This window comes from Pygocentrus nattereri, chromosome 27 (assembly GCF_015220715.1).
Source record: "Pygocentrus nattereri isolate fPygNat1 chromosome 27, fPygNat1.pri, whole genome shotgun sequence".
Taxonomy (NCBI): domain Eukaryota; kingdom Metazoa; phylum Chordata; class Actinopteri; order Characiformes; family Serrasalmidae; genus Pygocentrus; species Pygocentrus nattereri.
Genome location: NC_051237.1, coordinates 22,471,839 through 22,494,991, shown reverse-complemented (window position 1 = coordinate 22,494,991; position 23,153 = coordinate 22,471,839). Strand labels below are relative to the sequence as shown.

The following is a 23,153-nucleotide window of genomic DNA, read 5'->3' as shown; positions in this document are numbered from 1 at the left end:
AAAGGCGGTTGAAAAGAGGCTCATGACAACAGCTGACGGCGACAGGATCTGCGTCCTCCACTTCACTTCACTTTGACCGTGAGTAGACGGTGTGCGGCATTTAATGAGATCAGGAGCCTGCTCCGGGGCTGCGGAGGGGTCCGGTATGGGCTGATGTAGCCGGCAACGTTGAAAATCACCACATCGGAGGGTACAGAGGTCCGCTTTGAAGACCCAGAAAAGGCGAGGGCGTTTATCAGGAGCAACATAGCAAGTTCGACCCAAACGCCGCTAGCTGATGTGCCAGGTAGCTCCAGGGATATCAACTCTGTGGTGGAGCACTGAAGTCTTTCGACTTGCTAACTCAGTGCCGGACTGATGGACATCAACCGTATTTTAGGTGGAGATGGAACATACTGTCATATCTCGGAGAAGGGACGTGAATCAAACCTAGTAAGTCAGTCCTTACATGGACAAGAGGCTTAATTTAGGACAGCGTTATTGTGAACAACTGATTTAGGGATGATATTGTAGCTCCTGAGGAGGATGGCCTACATGGTAAGCTTTCAGTACAAGAAAATCTGCTGGAAGAGATTTGAGTCTGACTGTTCAGCAGTTGTTAGTGTGTAATGGTTATGTTAGTGAGTTCTTTCTTTCCCCAAGCCCCCCCATTTTGCTGTTTTTCTGTCTTTTTATTTCTTTCTTTCTTTAATTTTTGGATGAATATTTGTTGCAAGGTAGGACCTCAAGGAATATGTCCGCAGTAGTGGAGCCCAAGACACGTTTTTATACTCTGGGATGATGAGTAGTAGCCAGACACAGAAGGCAATCACAAAACTGGTAACCTGGAATGTTATCTGGAGAAGATGAAGAGTGAAATTGTGTTTATGCAAGAAACCCATATGTTAAATAAAGAATATTTAAAGCTGAAAAGGGGAGGGTTCACACAGGTGTATCACTCAGGAAATGGGGGTAGGTTTAGATGAGTGGCAAGCAAGCAAAATTTATTTATATAGCGCTTTTTACAACAGGTGTTGTCACAAAGCAGCTTTACAGAACAATCAGTATTACAGAGAGAAGAGAAAAGAAGAAAGAATATCCGGGTCTGAGCCCCCATGAGCGTCGCCAGCGGTGACGGTGGCAAGGAAAAACTCCCTAAAAGAGGAAGAAACCTTGAGAGGAACCAAGACTCAGAAGGGGAACCCATCCTCCTATGGTCGACACCGGACAGCAAACATTATTAGTATGAAGTATTATAGTAAAGTGGGAAAAGAAAGATCTGAGGGTGAGGACTGCACAGCGCTGTACAGCAAGAAGCTCAGTGGTGGTCAAACCGGTCCAGAAGGCTGGTGAGCAGCGGCACCAATCAAGGCAGTAGAGGCAACAGCATCAGGCGCACAGGATGGGAAGCTGATCAGCTCGGCAGAGAAAGGAAAGAAAAAAACAGAGTTAGTACTGTAAAGAGTGGCTGACCACAGATTACAGTAAAACAGCAGTGTAGACTCCAGCAGGTCTAGACCTGACAGGGAAGACTAATCACCAAATGCTTGACTGTACAAATAAGTTTTTAGCCTAGACTTAGATTGAGGCTGTGTCTGATTCCCGAACATTAGCAGGAAGATTATTCCAGAGCTGGGGGGCTTTGTATGAGAAAGCTCTCCCCCCTGATGTAACTTTATTAATTCTAGGTACCAGTAGTAAGCCAGCACCTTGTGATCTAAGTAGGCGTGATGGTTCATAGTGGGAGAGGAGCTCACTCAGGTACTGAGGGGCGAGCCCGTTTAGAGCTTTATATGTCAGTAATAGGATTTTATAATCAATGCGAAATTTAACTGGTAACCAGTGCAGGGCTGATAAAACTGGACTAATATGGTCAAACTTCCTAGTTCTTGTGAGGACTCTGGCTGCAGCGTTCTGGACTAGCTGAAGCTTGTTAAGGCTTTTGCTGGGACATCCAGACAGCAGGGCATTACAATAATCTAGCCTTGAAGTGATAAATGCATGAACTAGCTTTTCTGCATCCTGTAGAGATAATGAATTTCTTAATTTAGCAATATTGCGGAGATGCAGGAAGGCTGTTCTAGTGATATTAGTTATATGTGTGTCGAAGGAGAGATCAGCATCTATCATGACACCAAGATTTTTAACAGATAAGCTTGATGAAACTGAGAGATTGTTAAGTTTTAGTGTTGAGTTAGACAGTCTGTTTCTGGCTAATTTTGAACCAAGAAGCAGGACCTCTGTTTTATCTGAGTTAAGTAACAGAAAATTATTTGACATCCAGTCTTTTACGTCTTTTACACAGTCCTCAATCTTGCCAAGTTTAATTTTATCATCCGGTTTACTTGATATATATAACTGGGTGTCATCGGCATAACAGTGGAAATTTATGCCGTGTTTACTGATAATGGTCCCTAGTGGTAGCATATATATTGTAAATAATATAGGTCCTGGTGTTGTGGAACACCATAAATTACTTTTGCACGAACAGATGATTCACCCTTTACATTAACAAACTGATATCGATCGGTGAGGTAGGACCTGAACCAGGAAAGAGCTGTTCCTGTTACCCCTACAAGGTTTTCTAGTCTATCTAGTAGGATAGAGTGGTCTATTGTGTCAAATGCTGCACTAAGGTCAAGGAGGACTAACAACGACACATTTCCTTGGTCGTTGAATAATAGAAGATCATTTATAATTTTTACTAATGCTGTTTCTGTACTACGATGTGGCCTAAAACTAGACTGAAATTTTTCATGTAGATTATTCCTATGCAAATAAAGGCTTAATTGTTTTGCTACCACTTTTTCCAGGATCTTAGATATAAAGGGGAGATTTGAGATAGGTCTATAATTTGATAGTTCACAGGGATCGAGGTTAGCTTTCTTAATCAGCGGTCTAATTACTGCAAGTTTAAAAGTTTTTGGGATAAATCCGAGGCTAAGAGAGGAGTTTATTATTGACAGAATAGGCTTAGTTATTTCTGGTAAGATTTCCTTGAGTAGACCTGTAGGAATTGGGTCCAGAATACAGGTTGATGGTTTTGCAGAAGAGACTATTTTGACTAGTTCATTTTCTTGGAGTAATGTAAACGATTCCAGCCTATCTGGGGTGACTCTAATATTCTCAGGGTCTAGACTGGAATTATAAGACAGCAGGTTTGTGGAATTTAACTGTGTGTTCAGAATTTTCTGTCTAATTTTTTCGATTTTATCACTAAAGAAATTCATAAAATCATTGCTGCTATAGGCTGATGGCATCTGGGGTTCAGTGACTCTTTTGCTCTCTGTTAGTTTAGAAATTGTGCTAAATAGTAGTCTGGGATTGTTCTTATTGTTGAGTGGCCATTCATTTGCATAGGAACATTCAGTTTGTGGTGTCAAAAGCCATCACTGATAAAAATGGAAGATACTTGATCATCCAGGGGAAGCTGTTTAATTTGCCTGTAATTTTAGCTAACATATATGCCCATAATTGGGATAACGCTTAGTTCTTTAAGGATGTGTTTTCTCTTCTCCCCCAACTAGATACTCACAGCTTAATTCTAGGAGGTGACTTTAATTGTGTGTTACACCAATCACTTGACCACTCCAGCCCTAGAGCGAACATAGGCAGTAAATCAGCTCAGTGTATTAATTCTTTTCTTTTGGAATATGGAATGATTGAAACTTGGAGATTTAAATATCCAACTCAGAAACAATTTTCCTTTTTTTCCTCAGTACATCATACATACTCCAGGATTGATTATTTTTTAATAGATAGAAAATTGCTCTCATTGCTGAGTTCAGTAGAATATGAAAGTATAGTGATATCAGACCAGTGATATCAAGCTCCGCTTTCCTGAAAACATACTGCCTGTGCAAATTTGGCGCCTGAACCCAAGACTGTTAGCCGATGACTACTTTGTTAAATTCATCCATCCATTTCCAAGCCGCTTCTCCGTCAGGGTCGCAGGGGGATGCTGGAGCCTATCCCAGCAGTCTTTGGGCGGAAGGCAGGACACACCCTGGACAGAGAGGACCCTGGCCACCCGGCCGGGGAATCGAACCCAGGCCCCCCTCGCTGTGAGGCGACAGCGCTACCCACCACGCCACCGTGCCGCCTTGTTAAATTCATTAAATCCCAAATAGATTTTTTTCTTGAAACAATTGAATCTCCTGAAATTAGCTGTAGGACACTATGGGAAACCATAAAAGCATTTATAAGAGGGCAAATTATTTCATACACTGCAGGTGAAAACAAAAGGAAAACAAAACGCACTACAGAAATTGCAGACAGAATAAAAATGATTGATCAACTATATTCAGTATCATCAAATGAGGACCTATATAAGGAGAGACTTTTGCTACAGACCGAATTTGACTTATTAACCAATGAGAGGGCGATAGATCTGTACATGAAGTCTCGGCAGAGCTATTATGAATCTGGCGAAAGAGCTAGTAAGCTCTTGAATCACCAGCTAAAACAGTCAACATTGTTGGGTTTTATATCAGCTATTCATAATTCTGAGGACAAGGTAGTTATTGATCAAAAGTGTATTAATGACCAATTTAAAGTTTTTTACAAAGACACGTCAGAGAGGAATAACATTGAACTTATAGAAGGCTTCTTCAGTAACCTACAGGCTCCTACTCTCGGAGAATCTGAGAAGTCTAGGTTAGAAGGAACTATAACTATGGAAGAGATAGATACTGCAGTTAAAAAAATTTGGTCGGGAAAGGCGCCGGGCCCGGATGGGTTCCCTATTGAGTTCAGATAACGCCTCTCCTTTGTCGTGTCTTTGAGGAGATATTAGAAAAGGAAGCCCTGCCCTCAACAATGACAGAAACGGTAATATCAGTTCTTCTTAAAAAGAACAAGGATCCACTTAATTGTGAATCGTATCGTCCAGTCAGTCTTCTTTGCTGCGACTATAAAATTTTGAGTAAGGTGCTGGCAACCAGGCTTGAATCAGTTATGTCTAAAAAAATCCATCCAGACCTGACTGGATTCATTGCTGGTAGACAATTATCCAATAATCTCCGTAGGCTATATAATGTGTTATATCTACCTAATAATGAGACTAGTCCAGAAGTCATCCTTTCATTAGATGTGCATAAAGCATTTGACAGGATCGACTATAATTATTTGTTTACAGCATTGAGGACATTTGGCTTTGGGCCAACTTTTATCTCCTGGGTCAAGATTTTGTATAAATCACCCAAAGCGATGGTCCGAACGAACCATATTCTAGCCACATCTTTTCGTATTTACAGAGGCACGAGACAAGGCTGTTCTCTGTCTCCATTACTCTTCAATTTAGCTATAGAGCCTCTGGCATTAGCACTGAGAAACAGCGTCAGCATGTCCGGAATTAACAGGGAAGGGCAAATTCATAAACTGTCGTTGTATGCCGATGATCTCCTCTTTCTATCAGATTCAAATACATCTATACCCGTAGCTCTGAACATTATTTCTGATTTTGGACGAACATCTGGATATAAAATTAACCTGACTAAAAGTCTCCTATTTCCCATTAATGAGAAAGCACATCAGATGTCATTTCAGCACTTCCCATTTTTAGTAACTAAGGATAAGTTCACATACCTGGGGGTAACGGTGACATCTGCTTACAAAGATCTGTTTGACAATAATTAGAAACCGGCGCTGGATAAGGCTCGGCAGGACTTTGAACAATGGTCATCCCTTCCTCTTTCTCTTGCGGGTAGGATTAACTCAGTTAAAATGACAGTGATGCCAAGAATTTTATTTTTGTTCCAAACTATTCCGATATTTATTCCTAAGGCCTTCTTTAAAGAGTTAAACAAAATTACATCCACTTTCATCTGGAATAGGTCTCTTCCCCAGATAAGGAGGGAATTCTTAGAAGGACAGAAGGAAGAGGGGGGATTAGCCTTGCCAAATTACATGTACTACTATTGGGCAGCTAATATTCACAAACTAGGTTTTTGGGCCCTAGACCCATTAGATGAAGAACTTCCAGCCTGGCCTCTGATGAAACGACGTTCCTGTAATCCAGTGTCACTGCTCTCTCTTATCTGTGCCCCATTACCGCTTAGCAAACGTTTTTCCACCAACAATCCAGTGGTGAGTGGTTCACTGAAGATCTGGACTCGGTTTAGGATTCATTTTAACATGAGACAGGCTCTCCCTTCTGCTCCTATTACAGCAAATGCTCTCTTCCCTCCATCACTTATTGACTCTACATTCCACGTTTGGGCGAGGAAGGGTGTCAGTCGTGTAAAAGACCTGTTCAGAAGTAACAGTTTGATCTCATTCGAACAGTTGAAATCAGACTTTGACATCCCACAATCAAATGTTTTTAGATACCTCCAAGTATGCAGCTTCGTTAAAAAATATTTTTCACCATCCTTGACAACACCTGAGAGGAACTGGATTGATGAGTGTTTAAGTATTAATCCTTTAGACAGGGGAGTGGTATCCATCCTATATGAAAATATTCAAAGAGTCGCCTCCCCTACTCTGAATCATATAAAGGCACAGTGGGAGGAGGAATTAGGAGAGGAAATCTCAGAGGAAGCCTGGCAGAGGGCTGTGCAGTGGGTGCCTTCATCTTCAGTATGTGTAAAACATGGATTACTGCAGTTCAAGGTTCTTCATAGGTTACACTTTTCCAGAAGTAAACTTGCAAAATTATATCCCAATACTGATCCAACATGCCTTAGATGTAAAAAAGATCCAGGCACCCTTAGTCATATGTTTTGGACATGCCCACAATTATTAGACTTTTGGATGGGAATTTTTAATACCTTTTCACATATTTGGAATATAAATTTCAAACCTAAGCCCCTAACAGGTTTATTTGGGGTAGTCCCAGTAGACATACTTGTAACTTCAGACCAATCAGAAGTGGTAGCCTTCATGGAAGTCATGGCACATCTTAAACTAGAGCATATGAAACACACTACTAGAGGGTCAACTAGGAGGTACTATAAATGCTGGCAACCATTTAAGTCACATTTCGCATCCCACTAAATTCAGCAGCCATCTTTTTTTTAAATTTTATTTATTTATTTATTTTATTTATTTTATTTTCTAATTTTTACATTTTTTTCCTTCCCTTCTCTGCATCAGTCAGAATTATAAAGCATACTAGCTAGAATAGCGATAGGGTGGGGTAAGGGGCTTAAGAGTGTTTGTTGATGTATCTGTCTTTTGTTCTGTATTTGTGTGTTATTGAAAAACCAATAAAAATACAATAATAATAATAAAGTGTGGAAGATTGTTATTTGACTTTTATTAGAATTTGTCAGCATAGAACACAGACATAAACATTAAAAATGATGCAAGGAAAGACTGCCTCGAATGGCTCAGCTCTTTCTTTACCACAACAGACCAGTAAAGAGCCCGCATCACTGCTGACCCAGCACCAATCCGCATGTCAATCTAGATACTTGAACTCCTCCACTTGAGGCAAGAGCCTATCCCCGACCCAGAGAGGGCTCTCCACCCTTTTCCGCCTGAGAACCATGGTCTCGGATTTAGAGGTACTGATTCTCATCCCGGCCGCTTCACACTTGGCTGCAAACTGATCCAGCGAAAGCTGAAGTTCGCGGCTTGATGTCCCCAATAGGACCACATCATCTGCAAACAGCAGTGATGTGTCTCACTGTCATTGCCCACATGAGCGTTAAAGTCCCCCAGTAGGACAATAGAGTCTCCAGGAGGAGCACTTTCAGGCACCCTTCCCAAGGACTCTAAGAAGGCTGGGTACTCTGAACTGCTGTTCGGTGTATAAGCACAGACAGCAGTCAGGACCCGTTACCCAACCCGAAGGCGTAGGGAAGCTACCCTCTCCTCCACTGGAGAGAACCCCAACATACAGGCACAGAGTCGAGGGGCTATGAGAAAGCCCAGAAAAGAATAAAGTCCAGCCCCTCTCAAGGAGATTGGACCCAGAGCCCAAGCTGTTGAGGTGAGCCCGACTATATCTAGCCGGTATCTCTCAACCTCGTGCACCAACTCAGTCTCCTTCCCTGCCAGTGAGGTAACGTTCGAAGTTCCAAAAGCCAGTTTCAGCAACCGAGGTTCAGTGGGTCGATGGGAGGGGGGACTCATGTAACTTCTTCAGGCTGGGCCCAGCTGCTGGCGAGCCCCTCCCCCAGGCCTGGCTCCAGGGTGGGGCCCCGGTAACCCTGTTCCGGGCAGGGTACACAAGTCCTGTTCTTGCCTTTTCATAGGGGTTATTATGGATCACACTTTGTCTGACCTGTCACCTAGGACCAGTTTGCCATGGGAGACCCTACCAGGAGCTTTTGCTCCAGACAACATAGCTCCTAGGATCATTCAAGCATGCAAACATCTCCACCACGATAAGGTGGTGATCCATGGAGAGGTAACGTAAAGCCATTCAGTGAAATATATTACAAACTCAATTGCACAAAATTTGAGAGTGAATGCTAATAAAAAACAAAGCAGTGATTTATAAATATACTTCCACCTGTATTTAAACAAAAGCAGTCTAAAGTCAAGCTAGTCAGTGTTTTGTCTTATCGACTTAACTGTGTTTTTGTCAGAATTTGCTCATTCTGAAATTGATGTGTACAGCACATTGCAATAGAAGCATTTTAAGACTTGGAGCATCAGGAAGTGTAATAAAAACCTTACAAAGATAAAAGCGCATATTACTCAGTCATAAAAGCTGCAGGAAAGGCCGAGGAAGGATGGCACCGATGCTCACTTCTTTACCAAAATATGCATCCAACACTTTAGGAACATAATATGTAAGTATTTGACCCTCTATGGTGAATAATATTATCAACACATTTAGGGAACTGTTGCAACCAAGAGCTCTCTCTTTTTGCCCAGGGTCTGGACATTTATACATAATTTTAATATTAACAATACTATTGCCCTAATAACTATCTGTAATCTAATATCTTCACAAATAATTCAACGAATCAAAGAATATCAACAAAAATGAAAAAGGATAAACAGGAATCCAAAAGGACTTCACTGGCTGAGTTCTTGTGGAATGAAGGTAAAGGCCTTCACTTTATTGAGCATCAAATGGCAAGATGGTTCCTGGTCAACCACAATGCAAAGCACATCTCAAAACATCCCTTTTTATTCCCCTTTGGGGTGATGGGTTGATCTCCCCACCCCAGTTACACAATTCTGTACCATTGTAGCCCATCATGTCCTTTAGCCTTTAAAACCAAACGCATACGATGTCTTATTTTAAAGCCCAGTCTGGTCAGACTCTTAACAGTTCTCTCCTTACAGGGCCGTCTTGCGCAACTGTCTATAGGGCATCTTACACAGCCCTCCATATACGTACAAGAGTTTACCTTAGTTATAACTTACACTGTCATCTGGGCTCAGCTCCCTTCTCTGGGCCCAGAAACTCGTTCCCCGTTAGAGTGTCCACTGCATACAATCCATAGTCTGCTTCCCTATATTACCTTATTAGGGGGGGTCTCTAGTCAATGTTTAGTTTATTGATTACTAACCAGCAATATTTTATTTAGTCTTTCCCATCAGAATTTTTTTTTTCATTTTTACCTGGATTTTCTCCCCCAGTCACACGAAACTACCAATGCTAGGAAGGTGGGGTTAGCACAGGCTTCCTCTGAGACCTGTGAAACCAGCCACTGCTTCTTTTCAAACTGCTGGTCACGCAATGCCATGGGAAAGCCGAACGCACTCGGAGGACAGCGCCGACCGCCTGATCTGGTACGTCAGCTGACAAACGTCTGTGCTGACTAGTATCACATTGAGTGATGGGGGGTGGGGGGGCCATCCTACCCACCCAGAGAGAGTGATGCCAGTTGTGCTCTCTTGGACTCCCGGCTACGGATGTCTGTAGCAACACCAGGGATCGAACTCGAGCTCTCCTGATGACACGGCCAACGCATAGACGGCTGCAAAATAATCTTTGTGTGCAAAAAGCAAGGTCAAAAACTACAGCAGAGTGCTTGTGACCTATGACCCCTCAGACGCAGAAACACTTTGACAAGTGTTGTCAATAAACACTGTTTGTCGTTTCTTCCATAAATGTTAACTGTACTATGCACAGTGTAAGTCACATATAAACAATGTCCAGAAACGCCGTCGACTTCTTTGGGCTGAATTGGACTGATACACAGTGATAAGGCATTATGTATTGTGGTCAGACAAGCCAACCTTTTATATGGTTTATGGAAGTAATGGATGTTGTGTTCTCTGGGCCAAAGAAGTAAAGGACAATCCAGATTGTCGCCAATGTAGAGTTAGAAAGCCAGCATCTCTCATGCCACGGTGGAAACTACTTTTCCACAATAAGTGATATGACTGTGACTTTGATTCTGTCTGCCAAGATTCTGAGCTCTTGTTCAAATTCTGTGTGAATTCAAAGGGCTCAGTAATACATTTGAATAAGTAAAGGCATAACAGTATGTCAACATTGCTATAAATGTTTTTGTATCACAGTCCATTGTTATGTTGATCATATTGAAATGTAAAGCTCTCTGACTATATAACTATATAAAATTAATGCAATAATTCTAAAAAAAAAGAAGACAAATGTTACAGTTTGAATTATACTATACTACTACTCGCTCCAGTCGCGAGTAGTAGCCCCTACACACGTCCCCCCAGAATCCGCGAAAACTGATATGTCCAACCGGTGAGGTGGCTGAACCAGACGTCCGGAACGGCTCGTCACACCCGGAGCCGGGGAAGGAGAAAAGGCCGGCCGCTCCATGGGGCATGCCGGGACAGTGCATGAGGGACCTCCACGCTTCGCGGGACGCCCAGTCTCCACAGTGCTGCCAGGAGCCAGGTGGGCCGGCTTCAGGCGGTCTACCGAAACGCTCACAGGAACGCCGCCAACCTCAACCTTGAATTATTTATCCCCAGGAGTCAACACTCGAAAAGGACCATCGTAGACTGGATGGAGGGGAATCCGGTGCGCGTCGTGCCAGATGAACACAAACTCCGCCGCTCGCAAAGAAGGCGGAAAGTGTGACTCCGGCAGGCCAAGTTGGGAGGTGGGCACAAAAGCGCTGGAGAACTCACGAAGGGCCTGCCGCTGGTGGCTGGCAGACCACGGGGCAGTAGAACTTGGGAGGAAATCCCCGGGAACCCGTAGCACCTGGCCATAAAGAAGTTCAGCCGAAGAGGCTTGGAGGTCGTCCTTGGGGGCCGAACGGAGGCCCAGCATGACCCAGGGAAGCCTACCAGCCCAACCGTCATCCTGGAGACTGGCCCGGAGTGCGGCCTTCATAGAGCGGTGGAAACGCTCACACAACCCGTTGCCCTGGGGATGCACCCCGAGACCCGCAGCCATGCTGGTCCAGAGGGCTGAAGTGAACTGAGGGCCACGATCCGAGGAAATGTCTGATGGAACGCCAAACCGCGAGACCCACGTGTCAATGAATGCTCTGGCCACCTCCGAGGACATCGTGGAAGAAAGCGGCACAGCTTCTGGCCACCTCGTGGTCCTGTCGACGATCGTGAGGAGGTGGGTGAAACCCCGGGACGGTGGCAGCGGACCCACCAGATCCACATGTACGTGGTCGAAACGCCACTCAGGCACAGGGAAAATGGCCAGCGGGGCCTTAACATGCTGATGCACTTTGGCGCGTTGACAGTCCACACAAGCAGTACTCCAGTTGCAAATGGACTTTTTAAGGCCGTGCCAGACGAATTTGTCTGCCACCAGCCTTTGCGATGCCGGTCTGCGCCAGCAGGTGGGAACAATAGGCCTGGGGTGACCCATGGACACGTCACAGAGGAGCGTCACACCAGTATCACTGAAGGGAACATCCACCAAGCGCAAGCCAGCGACCGCAGACCTGTAGGCTTGGACCTCTGGGTCCAACACCTGGTCCGCCACCATTCGGGAGTAGTCGATGCCGAGGTGTACAGCGTCAACTGCCGCGTGGGAGAGACAGTCAGCCACAGGGTTGTCTTTTCTTGCAACATGCTGAACGTCCGTGGTCATCTACTCCGAGATGAAGGCCAGCTGACATTGCTGATGGGAAGACCACGGTTCGGAGGACTTCGCCATGGCAAATGCCAAGGGTTTGTGATCCACGAATGCAACAAATGGACGGCCCTCCAAGAGAAAGCGAAAGTGGTGCACGACCAAGTACAGGGCGAGCAGCTCACGGTCAAATGTGCTGTATTTACACTCAGCGGGGCAGAGCAGGTGACTAAAGAACGCCAGGGGTTGCCAAGCACCATCGACCCACTGTTCATGCACCGCGCCAACTGCATAGTCAGATGCGTCCGTGGTGATAGCAATGGGTGCATCAGGTGAGGGGTGCGCCAACATAGTCGCATCTGCCAGCACACATTTGGCCGCATTGAAAGCCAGGAGCCGCTCGTTAGTCCAGTCTACTGCGTGTTTGGCCGCTTTGCCTTTGAGGGCTTCATACAGAGGATGCATGAGACTGGCTGCGCGTGGGATGAAACGGTGATAGAATTTCACCATGCCTAGAAACTCCTGCAGAGCTGTAACTGTCAGAGGGCGGGCGAAACACTGAATAGCTTCCACTTTAGTAGGGAGTGGAACCGTGCCAGCACTGGTGATGCGGTGACCGAGGAAATCAATGACCTGAAGCCCGAACTGGCACTTCGACGGGTTGATGATCCAACAGTGCTGATTGAGGCGCTCAAATAGGAGCCTGAGGTGGTGCAGGTGTTCCGACCTGGAGGTGCTGGCAACTAGAATGTCATCCAGATAAACAAAGAGGAACGGCAGGTCACGCAGGACACTGTCCATGAGGCGCTGGAACGTCTGGGCGGCATTCTTGAGGCCAAATGGCATGCGGAGGAACTCAAACAGGCCAAATGGAGTGATCACCGCCGTCTTCGGGATGTCAGCGGGATGCACGGGGACTTGATGGTAGCCATGAACTAGGTCCACCTTGGAAAAGATTCCCAGCCAGACAGGCAGAAAAATCCTGCACATGAGGAATGGGATAGCGATCAGGAGTGGTGGCATCATTGAGTCGGCGGTAATCACCACGTGGGCGCCAGCCTCCGTCCGGCTTCCAGACAATGTGCAGTGGAGTAGCCCAGGGGCTGTCGGATCTTCGCACGATGCCTAGGCGTTCCAATGTGTCAAACTCAGCCTTTGCGACCGTGAGCTTGGCGGGATCCAGGCGCCTAGCGCGAGCGTGGACCGGCGGACCCGAAGTGACGATGTGATGTTCGACTCCATGCTTGCTGCCATCTGAGGAGAACGTGGGGTCCGTCAGGCCCGGAAACTCCGCGAGGAGGCACGAGAAGTCGTCTGAGACAAAAAACGCACCCGTCAGCTTGGAGGAGCCGAAACGGCTGAGTGAGCATGGTAAGGAGCTGAACGTCTCCGGGTTGACAAGGCATCTGTTTTTAACATCAACCAGCAGGCTGTTGGCACACAGGAAATTGGCACCTGAAAGGGGGGTGGAAACCTTTGCCAGCACAAAAGGCCATGTAAATCGCTGCCAGCCAAAGCACAGAGGAATTGACCTCAGCCCATACGTGGGGATGGAGGTACCATTGGCGGCCTCGAGGGCGGGGCCAGCGCGGCCTGACTTCATGTCCAACCCGGAGGCAGGCAGAAAAACTGCAGGGAGGACGACATTTTTTAGCCTTGGCCCCAAAACGTGTATGATAGAAGCAGAAGGCTAGAGGGGGTTGGGGCATGGCTGCACATACCGGGGCGTCAGAGGGGGATGAAGACGCATATGCCCGCGTGGCCGCAAGACACTGCTTGGCGGAGAGGATCTTGTCGGCCTCTCTAGCCAAAGCACAAAAGTCTTTAAGAGTTGAGCCTGCTAAAGCCGCACGAACGTCGCCAGGCAGCTGCTGCAAGAAAAGTTCTCTGAATAGAAAACATGGCGGGTGGTCGCCCAGCAGAGACAACATGTGGTCCATGAGTTCGGACGGTTTTGAGTCGCCTAAACCGGGTAGCAAGAGAAGCCTGCGTGCCCGCTCTGACTCGGACAACTCAAACGTCTGAAGGAGAAGTGACTTAAACGCTGCATACTTATCGCCTTCGGGGGAAGCCTGGAGGAAACTCAGTACTCTGGAGGCAGTGCTGTTGGTCAGGGAAGCGACGACGTAACAGAACTTCGTCTCGTCCTCCGTGATTCTCCGGATGGCGAACTGAGCCTCAGCTTGCGCGAACCAAATGGCGGCATGCTGCTCCCAAAACTCCGGCAGCTTAAGAGCCACTGCGTGTGTTGTCATGTCGGAAGAGCTTCGGAGACGTCCGAAGAGGCGTCGGGGTCACCACTGAAGCGGGTCGTGAAGTAAGGAGGCTCAAGTTAGTGGAGAATCCCGCGGAGGGAAAACTTTAATGCTTTGAGACAAAAATGAAACTTACAACTCGCTTCCAAAACAACAACTGAACTAAAACCAACTAGTGCCCCCCCCTCGAGTCTCTTAAAGGGCTAGACCCCGTTGAGTGACTTAAAGCCTGTCCGTTGTGGATTCGCTCCAGTCGCGAGTAGTAGCCCCTACAATACAACATATTTCAATATGTCAGTGTTTTTGATAACACTGTTATGGCTATTTTGGTTTCTTGTAGCCACATAGTAAATTGAAATATAAGTAATAATCCTGTAAATGTACATGTTAGGTTTTTTCGAAGATACCTTGAATCCTAAATTCTCCCCTTGATTACAGAAATGGTGAGCCTACCACTTCCATCCTGATGTCACCGTTGGCTCCACCCACTATTCCATGTGCCCCTTAATTTTGATCCTCCATGTAAATTTGTTTTGGTTTTCTAGTCCTGCCCCTTTGTTTCATGACTCCACCCCTGATTGTCTCCACCTGTGTTTGCACCTGTCCCTCGTTACCTTTATGTATTTAAGCCCTGTGTTTTCCCTGGTCTGGTTACTGGTCTTTGCTTGAATCTCTGCCTGTGTTGTTTGGATGTTTATGCCTGTGTTCATTTTGTCATGTCTGTCCCTCTTGCTCTCCGTATTGGCTATTTGAACCTGGACCGTTTAGACTATGACCCTGGATTTGCCCGTAATAAATCTCGCTTGTCTCTGCACTTGCATCCGCCTCCTCGTTCCCCGTCACATCTGAAGACAGAATCACACCTTTGAGATTAAACACTTGCTGATTTGACTTTTCCAAGTTGTTCTGTTGGTCCCCTGTTGGTCCCATCAGCTGGCCAGTTCTGATGGTCTCGCCAAACTGGTCACCTGAGTCTTACCAGCTGATTTAGTCTGGTGTACCAGTTCTCACCAGTTGGTCATATTAAATAAACCAGCTCTAACCCACTGAGTTAACCAGGCCTGCCAGCTCTTACCAGATTTGCCAAGTTGGTCTTACAGCTCCCACAAGCTCATTTTGATGGTCACTATCTTTTTAGCTAATGGAGTTGGAAGCTGGAGTTATTACTCATGTCTGTGACCCCTAAAGGGCGGGGCCTAGGCCAACAATTTTACTGCTTTTTTGTGTCTTTGCTACTCTTTGTCAGTTCAAAACATTACATATTCAAAATATATAACTATACCAAAAGAATGCTAATTAAAAATGTGCTAATGAATACACTTTCACCTTATGGTAATCACTTAAAGAAAATATTCTCAATATATGTTATCTGCCCTTATCTACCCCCTTATTTTTATTTTATGCTCTTAACCATATTTACTGTAGAGTGTTAGTAACTGGCCTTTTGTTGCAGAAAAGTGATGATTGTTACCCACCCTTAGCAAACACATGTTAACTGTCATACTCACCTTGTCACCTCAGTCCTGGGTTTGTATTATATACATTCAACGGACACTTTATTACTTGCTAGTAAAAGGTTGGACCCCATTTTGCCTTCAGAAGAATTCATTAAGAATTAATTCTTCGTAGCAGACTTTCAACAAGGTGTTGGAAACGTTCCTCAGAGATTTTGATTGGTTATATGAGTTCATGTTGTCTTTCTATCATCTGGTACCAGTCTGCCCATTCTCCTCTGACCTCTCACATCAACAAGGCATTCCACACAACTGACCACTCACTGGATATTTCCTCTTTTTTGGACCCTTCTCTGTGAACCCTAGAGATGGTTGTGTGTGAAAATCCCAGTAGATCAGCAGTTTCTGAAATACTCAGACCAGCCCTTCTGGCACCAACAACCATGCCACGTTCAAAGCCACTTAAATCCCCTTTCTTCCCCATTCTGATGCTTGGTCTGCACTTCAGCAAGTTGTCTTGATCACCTCTACATGCCTAAATGCAGTGAGTTGCGCCCGTGTGATTGGCTTATTATCTATTTGTGTTAACAAGCAATTGAACATAAATAAAGTGGCTGGTGAGTGTATGTGATATATATCATATATCTTTAACAACATTAACAACAATAAAGGCCTCTCCTACAGAAGTGTGGTGACTGCAGAGAGCTTCTTTGCATGTCCACTTTGCGGCAGTGTAACCAGTGGTGGGAAATCACAGTATTGTGTTCTGTCTGCCGACTGTTACTAATCTGCTGATTCAGTTGTATTTACATTTACATTTATGGCATTTGGCTGACGCTCTTATCCAGAGCGACTTACAATTTGATCATTTTACACAAGTAGGCGAAGGCAGTGTTAGGAGTCTTGCCCAAGGACTCTTATTGGTATAGTGTAGGGTGTTTACCCAGGTGGGGGATTGAACCCCAGTCTACAGTGTAGAAGGCAGAGGTGTTAACCACTACACTACGCCAACCACTATTGTATTGTATTGAAGCAGGCAAGCGTTAAAAAAAAGGGCCAAACCCAAAATATAATGGGTAATATAATGGGTATAATCTGGATTTAAATTCTATAGAGAACATTTAGTCTTAGATTAAACGCAAACTTGGTTATGTTTTTCAGCTGTTTGAAGCCATTAATGCTGAGTGGACAAATGGTGACTTTGCTTTCTGTGAAAGATTGCAAGTTTGCAAATTTACACACAAAACTTCAACATTTAAAGAGATCAAAGGGAAAAGCTCTCACAGGAACCTACTGCATTGGTTTGATGAATGATCTATTGTTAACACCATTCAGAGGTTTAGAAGATTTCGGACTTGGCCTGTTTTCTTGCCCTGCAGCGTATGCTGTCACGAATCAACCAAATCAGAAAAATGCATTCATTTAGAAGTCTTTCTAAAGGAGTCATTGGATGTAACTGTTGAAGTTAAAGATGTATTCTGTGTTTACATGTTTTAAACTGTGTTTTTTATGAGCCTTTTTTTGAAGAAGAATACCTACACAGATTTGTCTTTGTGAATGCTTTACTCAAACCATAATGCAACTTGCAAGGCAAATAATTAGCAAGCAGTGCTTCACCATGAAGGAACTGATGTTCTTTTTTTTCATTTTACAAACCTTTACATACATTTTGGTCTGTCTAAGAAGCTACGCTGTTTAGCATCATAACTGCTGCATAAGCTTTGTATTACTATTTATAACCCTTGAAATAGGGGTTATTGGAGTAATTCTGGGCCTCCTGGCGCTTCCACATATCTTTAGCCAGAATGCCGTTTCTGGACTGGAATATTTTGGCCAGATGGGAGTCCATCGGAGAAGCACTGTATTCTGCACACTTTGGACCCTGCAGACTAGGAGCACATTCTACAGAATAGGAGAAAAAGAAGGTGCCATACTGGAAGAAACACATGTCAGTCACTTGTCCACTTCTCAGGTCAAAGGAGCACTCTCCAAGAAGGTCACTGTTCCAGTAAGAATCTGCATCATATACTTTGAAAGAGAGTTTTTTGCTGATGGACAGCTTGACGGGACCAAACTCAAATGATTCTGTCCAACGGGGATTGTCATTATCTGTAACTTCAGCAGTGTGCCTGACTGTGTCGCCGTAACTGACCTCTACAGAGCCATCTGTTTCAGTCCAGCGGTCTCCATATAAACCAATGGCGTAGAGGTTGAAAACCTTCAGTGTGGCTAGACCTTTTTCAACAGAACAGCAGTTGGACAGTATATTTTGACTTCTTTCACAAACACAGGCACAGCGATCTCTTGCACTATTCTGGTGCCCTATCTTACAGGACCCACAGCAAACCTTTTTTAAGGCGTTGTCACGGATATAATTTTCTACTGCCTTCTTTAGTCCGTTCCTGGCAGGGTGGTTCTTGTTCAGCACTGAATGTAGGGGTTGAAGAGTGTATGTCACCACATCTGGGATGGTCTTCAGGGAATCCAGCCACTGGTTTAGAGAATTTGGGTGCGAGTTCCTGGAGAAAAGGAAATCCTCACCATTGATCTTCCCTCCTACAATCTCTGTCTGTCTCTCATTAAACACTGAGCTGAAATTTTCATCTGTGCTCATTTTCTTCTTTAGGGCTTGACAGTGTTTGAACTCTGCACTCAAAGTAACACCATTATGTGTCCCTGATGCTTCCACATCCAAACAGTCTTTGACCGCTGTGTCCGAAAGTCCTCTCAATGCTGCTTTACAGGTTCTGATGGCTGTTACTGCTTTCATCTTCCCACCTAAGTACACTCCTGTGGTATATTGTGTGCCAAACATGTCAATTATGCGTTGATAGGAGTCTGAATCATATTCTCGGGGAAGAGACTGCAGAGCCTGAAGAAGCTCATGATGCAGTGGGGGTGAAGATGCTATTTTGTAGCTGTGAAAGAATTTAGAAGCCATTGATATTTATAATATGTACACAGTGACAGCTATGCAACGTGTTATTTATCTGTTATACCATATAAAATGATTTCACAGCAGAATGGCTCACCTGTAAAAGCTGCATTCAACACAATGCTTGGTAAAGCTGAAATTGTCCTCCTTTGACTTCTTCATACCGAATTGTGCTTCACGGGAATGAGTCCCTCCTATCGAAACTGAACCCTTACACATCACATTGAGCCCAATTTTCCAGTTGTTTGAGATTGAAGAAGTAGAATCGTTCACAAGAGCTTCACTCGAATCATACATCTTGCTGGAGACCTTCATTGAACACTTTGGGAGTGCTCTCCAGAACACCACAGCAGCTGGTGTCTTCTGCTTTTTGTTGTTCAGGTATGGGTTCTCATACATTTTGCAACGGCCATTCCCAATGTCCCACTTGTCCATGTCGATGACATAAGACCCTTTTCGCTCCATCTTCACAACGTCAAAGCCTTCTCCACCAAGGTTGTAGCCGGGAACGAAGCCAGCATTGTTGCAGTCTTCTGGACCACCCAGTTCTGGTTGTTCTTCAGCATTGACCAAGGAGAAAAGAGAACACCAAATCCAACAGCTGAGAAGGTAACGACTCATCCAGCCCATTCTGTGAGACAATAGAAGAAATCCTTTAGTCATTCCTTAAATAATCAATGGGAAAAAATACCTATTGAATACAGCAAACTACTTGTGGTCTATGAAGCAGATCACAGTATATATACACATAGCATTCAATTATTAATATGCAGTTTACAAATGTAATCGTTTTAGTGAATCCCATCAGAACTTACTTGTGTCTAAACTATATCTGAGATGACTCCTAGATGTGAGGCATGCCAAACCACATTTCACACATTAAATACTAGAGGAAGAAGGAGGGCCTTACTGTGTTGTCTTTATATAGGTATCTTTGATCAGGTACCTAAACTGCTATGCAGTGTCAACCAGTGACAATGAGAATACATTTTCATGATGACTTCATCTTAAAGGAGCCCAATGTAAAATAGTTCTCCTCATCAGACTGCTAAAAATTCTTGTTCTGTCAAAGAAAGTCTTTTTGCATTGTTCAGCAAAAGACCCGATATCTTTCTTGGCTTGGTCCTTAAAAGTTCCTTTCATGTTCTTTTGCTCCAATGCCAGCAGAAAGGTATCCTGCAAAAAAAAAAAAAGGGGGGAGGATATGCCAATTCCACACATAAAGGACACTAGTCACCTGGCTGGTACCAAACCCATACTTTCCTTGCTGTGAGGCAACAGTGCGACCCACTGCACCACCATGCCATGTCTAGACCAGCTATCTATAATGCTGGGAGCGATGACGAGGCAGGCGCACATGCTGAGAGAAGCGAGATTTATTAGAGGCAAATCTAGAGCCAGGGTCAAAACGGTCCAGGGTCAGAGAGCCAACACGGAGAGTTTGGGGAAAAGACATGACGAAAAGGAAAACGGAAAAACACACTGCGGAGGCCGGAAGAATGATGTTAAACACCACAATACAAAACAATGCAAACAATACATTACAAAGACCAAACAACGACCAGCGAACTCACAGGGGAAGACACAGGACTTAAATACAAAGAATAACGAGGGTTAACAAGACACAGGTGGATAACACAGGTCAGAACAATCAAGGGCGAAGTCAAGAAACAAGGGGGCAGGACAGGGAAGAATCAAAACAAAGAAAGCACATGGACAAAAACAAAACAAAAGCACATGGAGGACTGGGAGGGGCCAATCGCGACACTATCCTTTTTGTAATTTCCCATCTCTATATGTAACCCTGTAAAAATGGGTTCATGGGATCTCCCAAGCTTTCTACTTTTAGTTAAATATTTTGTGAATGGATACTTAAGCATAGCTAAATGTCTTTTCAAAGCATCAAATATCTGTCTTTATGCAAGAGCTTATATGTTGATGCTTAACTTGGTGCTAACACACTATATGAACCTAAGTATTGGGACACCAACACATTACATCTACAGGACCTTTTATTTAGGCATTAATATGGAGTCGGTCTCCCTTTGCACCTATAACAGCTTCCACTCTTCTGGAAAGTTGGTAACACTACAATACTGTTTTATAGCTACTAAGTAACTGGTCAGGAACTAAGCAGGAACAATTCAGTAGATAATGAGGAATTAATGATTAAGGTAGTTCACTATTAACTAAACAATACATACTCAGTCCCAGATATAATTACTTAGTAACTATGGCTTCTTAGAATAATTACTCATAAATTCCTGTTTCTGTAAATAGAAATTGAGGATATAATCCATTATATTGTAGAGGCTGCACACCGTGTAGTGTATTTCACTACTGTTAGAAGTGTTGGAATACTCTACATCAGTTAGTAGTTCAGTAGGAAACTTGTCAGACTCAGCTATTGAGCAATTAATGTTGATTTGATCTGTAATTTATGAGTAACTATTCTAAGAAACCATAGTTACTAAGTAATTCTATGAAATTCGGTAGTTATTTTTTAGTTAATAGTGAACTACCCTAATCATTAGTTCACTATTATGTACTGAGTAGTTAACTAATAGTTCTTGGTAGTTAAGAATAGCTACTTAAGTGTTAATGCATCATTTCGAAGGTGTTCATTGGGGTTGAGGTCAGGGCACTGTGAGGGCCAGTCAAGTTCTTCCACACCAAACTCAACCAGTCATGCCTTTCTAGACCTTGCTTTGTGCGCTGGGGCTCAGTCACTCTGGAACAGGAAAGGACCTTCCCCAAATCTACAAAGTTGGAAACATACAATTGTCCAAAGTGTCTTGGTCTGCTGAAGCCTTAAAATTTCCCTTCACTGGAATTAAGGGTCCTAGGCCAACCCCTGAAAACAACATAGCATCATCCCTCCACCAAACTCGGCAGTTGGCACAATGCAGTCAGACAGGTAACGTTCTCCCGGCATTCTCCAAACCCTGATTCGTCCATCAGACTGCCAGATGGAGAAGTGTGATTCGTCACTCCACAGATTACAGAGTCTAGTGGCAGCATGCTTTACACCACTCCATCCAACACTTGGCATTGTGCATTTGACCTTAGACTTGTGTGTAGCTGCTGGACCATGGAAACTCATGTTGTGAAGCTGCTAATATGCACTTTAGTTAACGTTGCTTCGAGAGGCAGTTTGAAACTCTTTAGTGAGTGATTCCACAAAGGATAGGCACTGTGCACTTCAGCACTTGGCAGGCTCACAGGAGTGGTCTACTGCTTTGTGGCTGAGCTGTTGTTGCTCCTAGTTGCTGCCATTTCATAATAATAGCACTTACAGTTGACAGGCAGATCTAGCAGGATAGAACTTTCATAAATAGACTTGTGGCAGAGGCAGCATCCTATGACAGTGACATGTTTGAATTCGCTGAGTTCATCAGTATGAGCCATTCTGCTACAAGACTTTCTCTATCGAGATTGCAAGGCTATGTGCTTAGTGTTATCCGCCTGCTAGCAGCAGCATCTGAGGGTGAAGATTGCTCAGTGTTGTAAAGCAAGAAGCTCAGTGGTGGTCAAGCCGGTCCAGAAGGCTTGGTGAGCAGCGGCACCCGATCAAGGCAGAAGAGGCAACAGCATCAGACGCACAAGATGGGCAGCTATTCAGCTCGGCAAAGAAAGGAAAGAAAAAAAAAGGAAAGACTGATTTGTTCATGAATCCAACACATCTACTGGAGATTAAAGCTGTGAATTGAGCCTAATAGACTGTAAACTGAGCTCCTTTGTGATTATTTTGTTGATGGACAATAGAAATCCAGAAGTATTGAAGATTCAAAAAGTCCTGTTCCTGTCTTATAGTCTCTTGTGTTTTCTTGTCCCAGCGAGTTTTCAGTTTAGCTAGCACATGAAGATCACTGGACCATGAGTCCATGAGTTGGCATGATGCAGCAGTCGTACTACTCAGATATTTAGGTGCGTTTTCATTTTTAAATGGTTATTACTCAGAGCAATTCTGAAAGAATTTATTTTCTTTCGGAGTCATTTAACAAGAGCCTTTTGGATTCATATTTTTTTCACATGTTTTTTGGAATATAGTCAATTTTCAGTTTTTAACCACTAAAATTCCATCTCAGATATTACTTAAAACAAGTTGTACCAACATCAATGCCATGCTCAAATCCGATCTGCTACCACATCAGCGCTAGTCCTATCAATTTAACGTAAAACCATTCAGTGAAATATAATACAAACTCAATTGCACAAAAGTTGAGCATGAATGCTAATAAAAAAACAAAGCAGTGATTTATAAATATACTTTCACCTGTATTTAAACAAAAGCAGTCTGAAGTCAAGCAAGTCAGTGTTTTGTCTTGTCGACTTAACTGTATTTTCGTCAGAATTTGCTCATTCTGAAATTGATGTTTACAGCACATTTCAATAGAAGCATTTTAAGACTTGGAGCATCAGGAAGTGTAAAGAAAACCTTACACAGATAAAAGAGCATCTTATTCACTCATAAAAGGTGCAGGAAAGGGCGAGTGCTTTAAGAGGAAGGATGGCACCGATGCTCACTTCTTTACCAAAATATGCATCCAACATTTTAGGAACATAATATTTATGTATTAGACCCTCTATGGTGCATAATA

At 44.0% G+C, this 23,153-nt stretch overlaps 1 protein-coding gene and 1 pseudogene across 1 annotated transcript; both read right to left on the bottom strand.

Moving 5' to 3' along the window:
• Positions 1–10,825: 10,825 nt before the first annotated feature.
• On the bottom strand, positions 10,826–14,163 carry LOC108414998 (annotated as a pseudogene).
• A 3,183-nt stretch (positions 14,164–17,346) lies between these two features.
• LOC108414997 (perforin-1-like) lies at positions 17,347–19,182 on the bottom strand. The gene is made up of 2 exons (XM_017687940.1): positions 18,650–19,182; positions 17,347–18,535 (listed from the first exon to the last, which is right to left on the bottom strand). The coding sequence occupies exons 1-2, from the start codon at positions 19,180–19,182 to the stop codon at positions 17,347–17,349; spliced, it is 1,722 nt and encodes a 573-aa protein (XP_017543429.1).
• Positions 19,183–23,153: the final 3,971 nt, after the last annotated feature.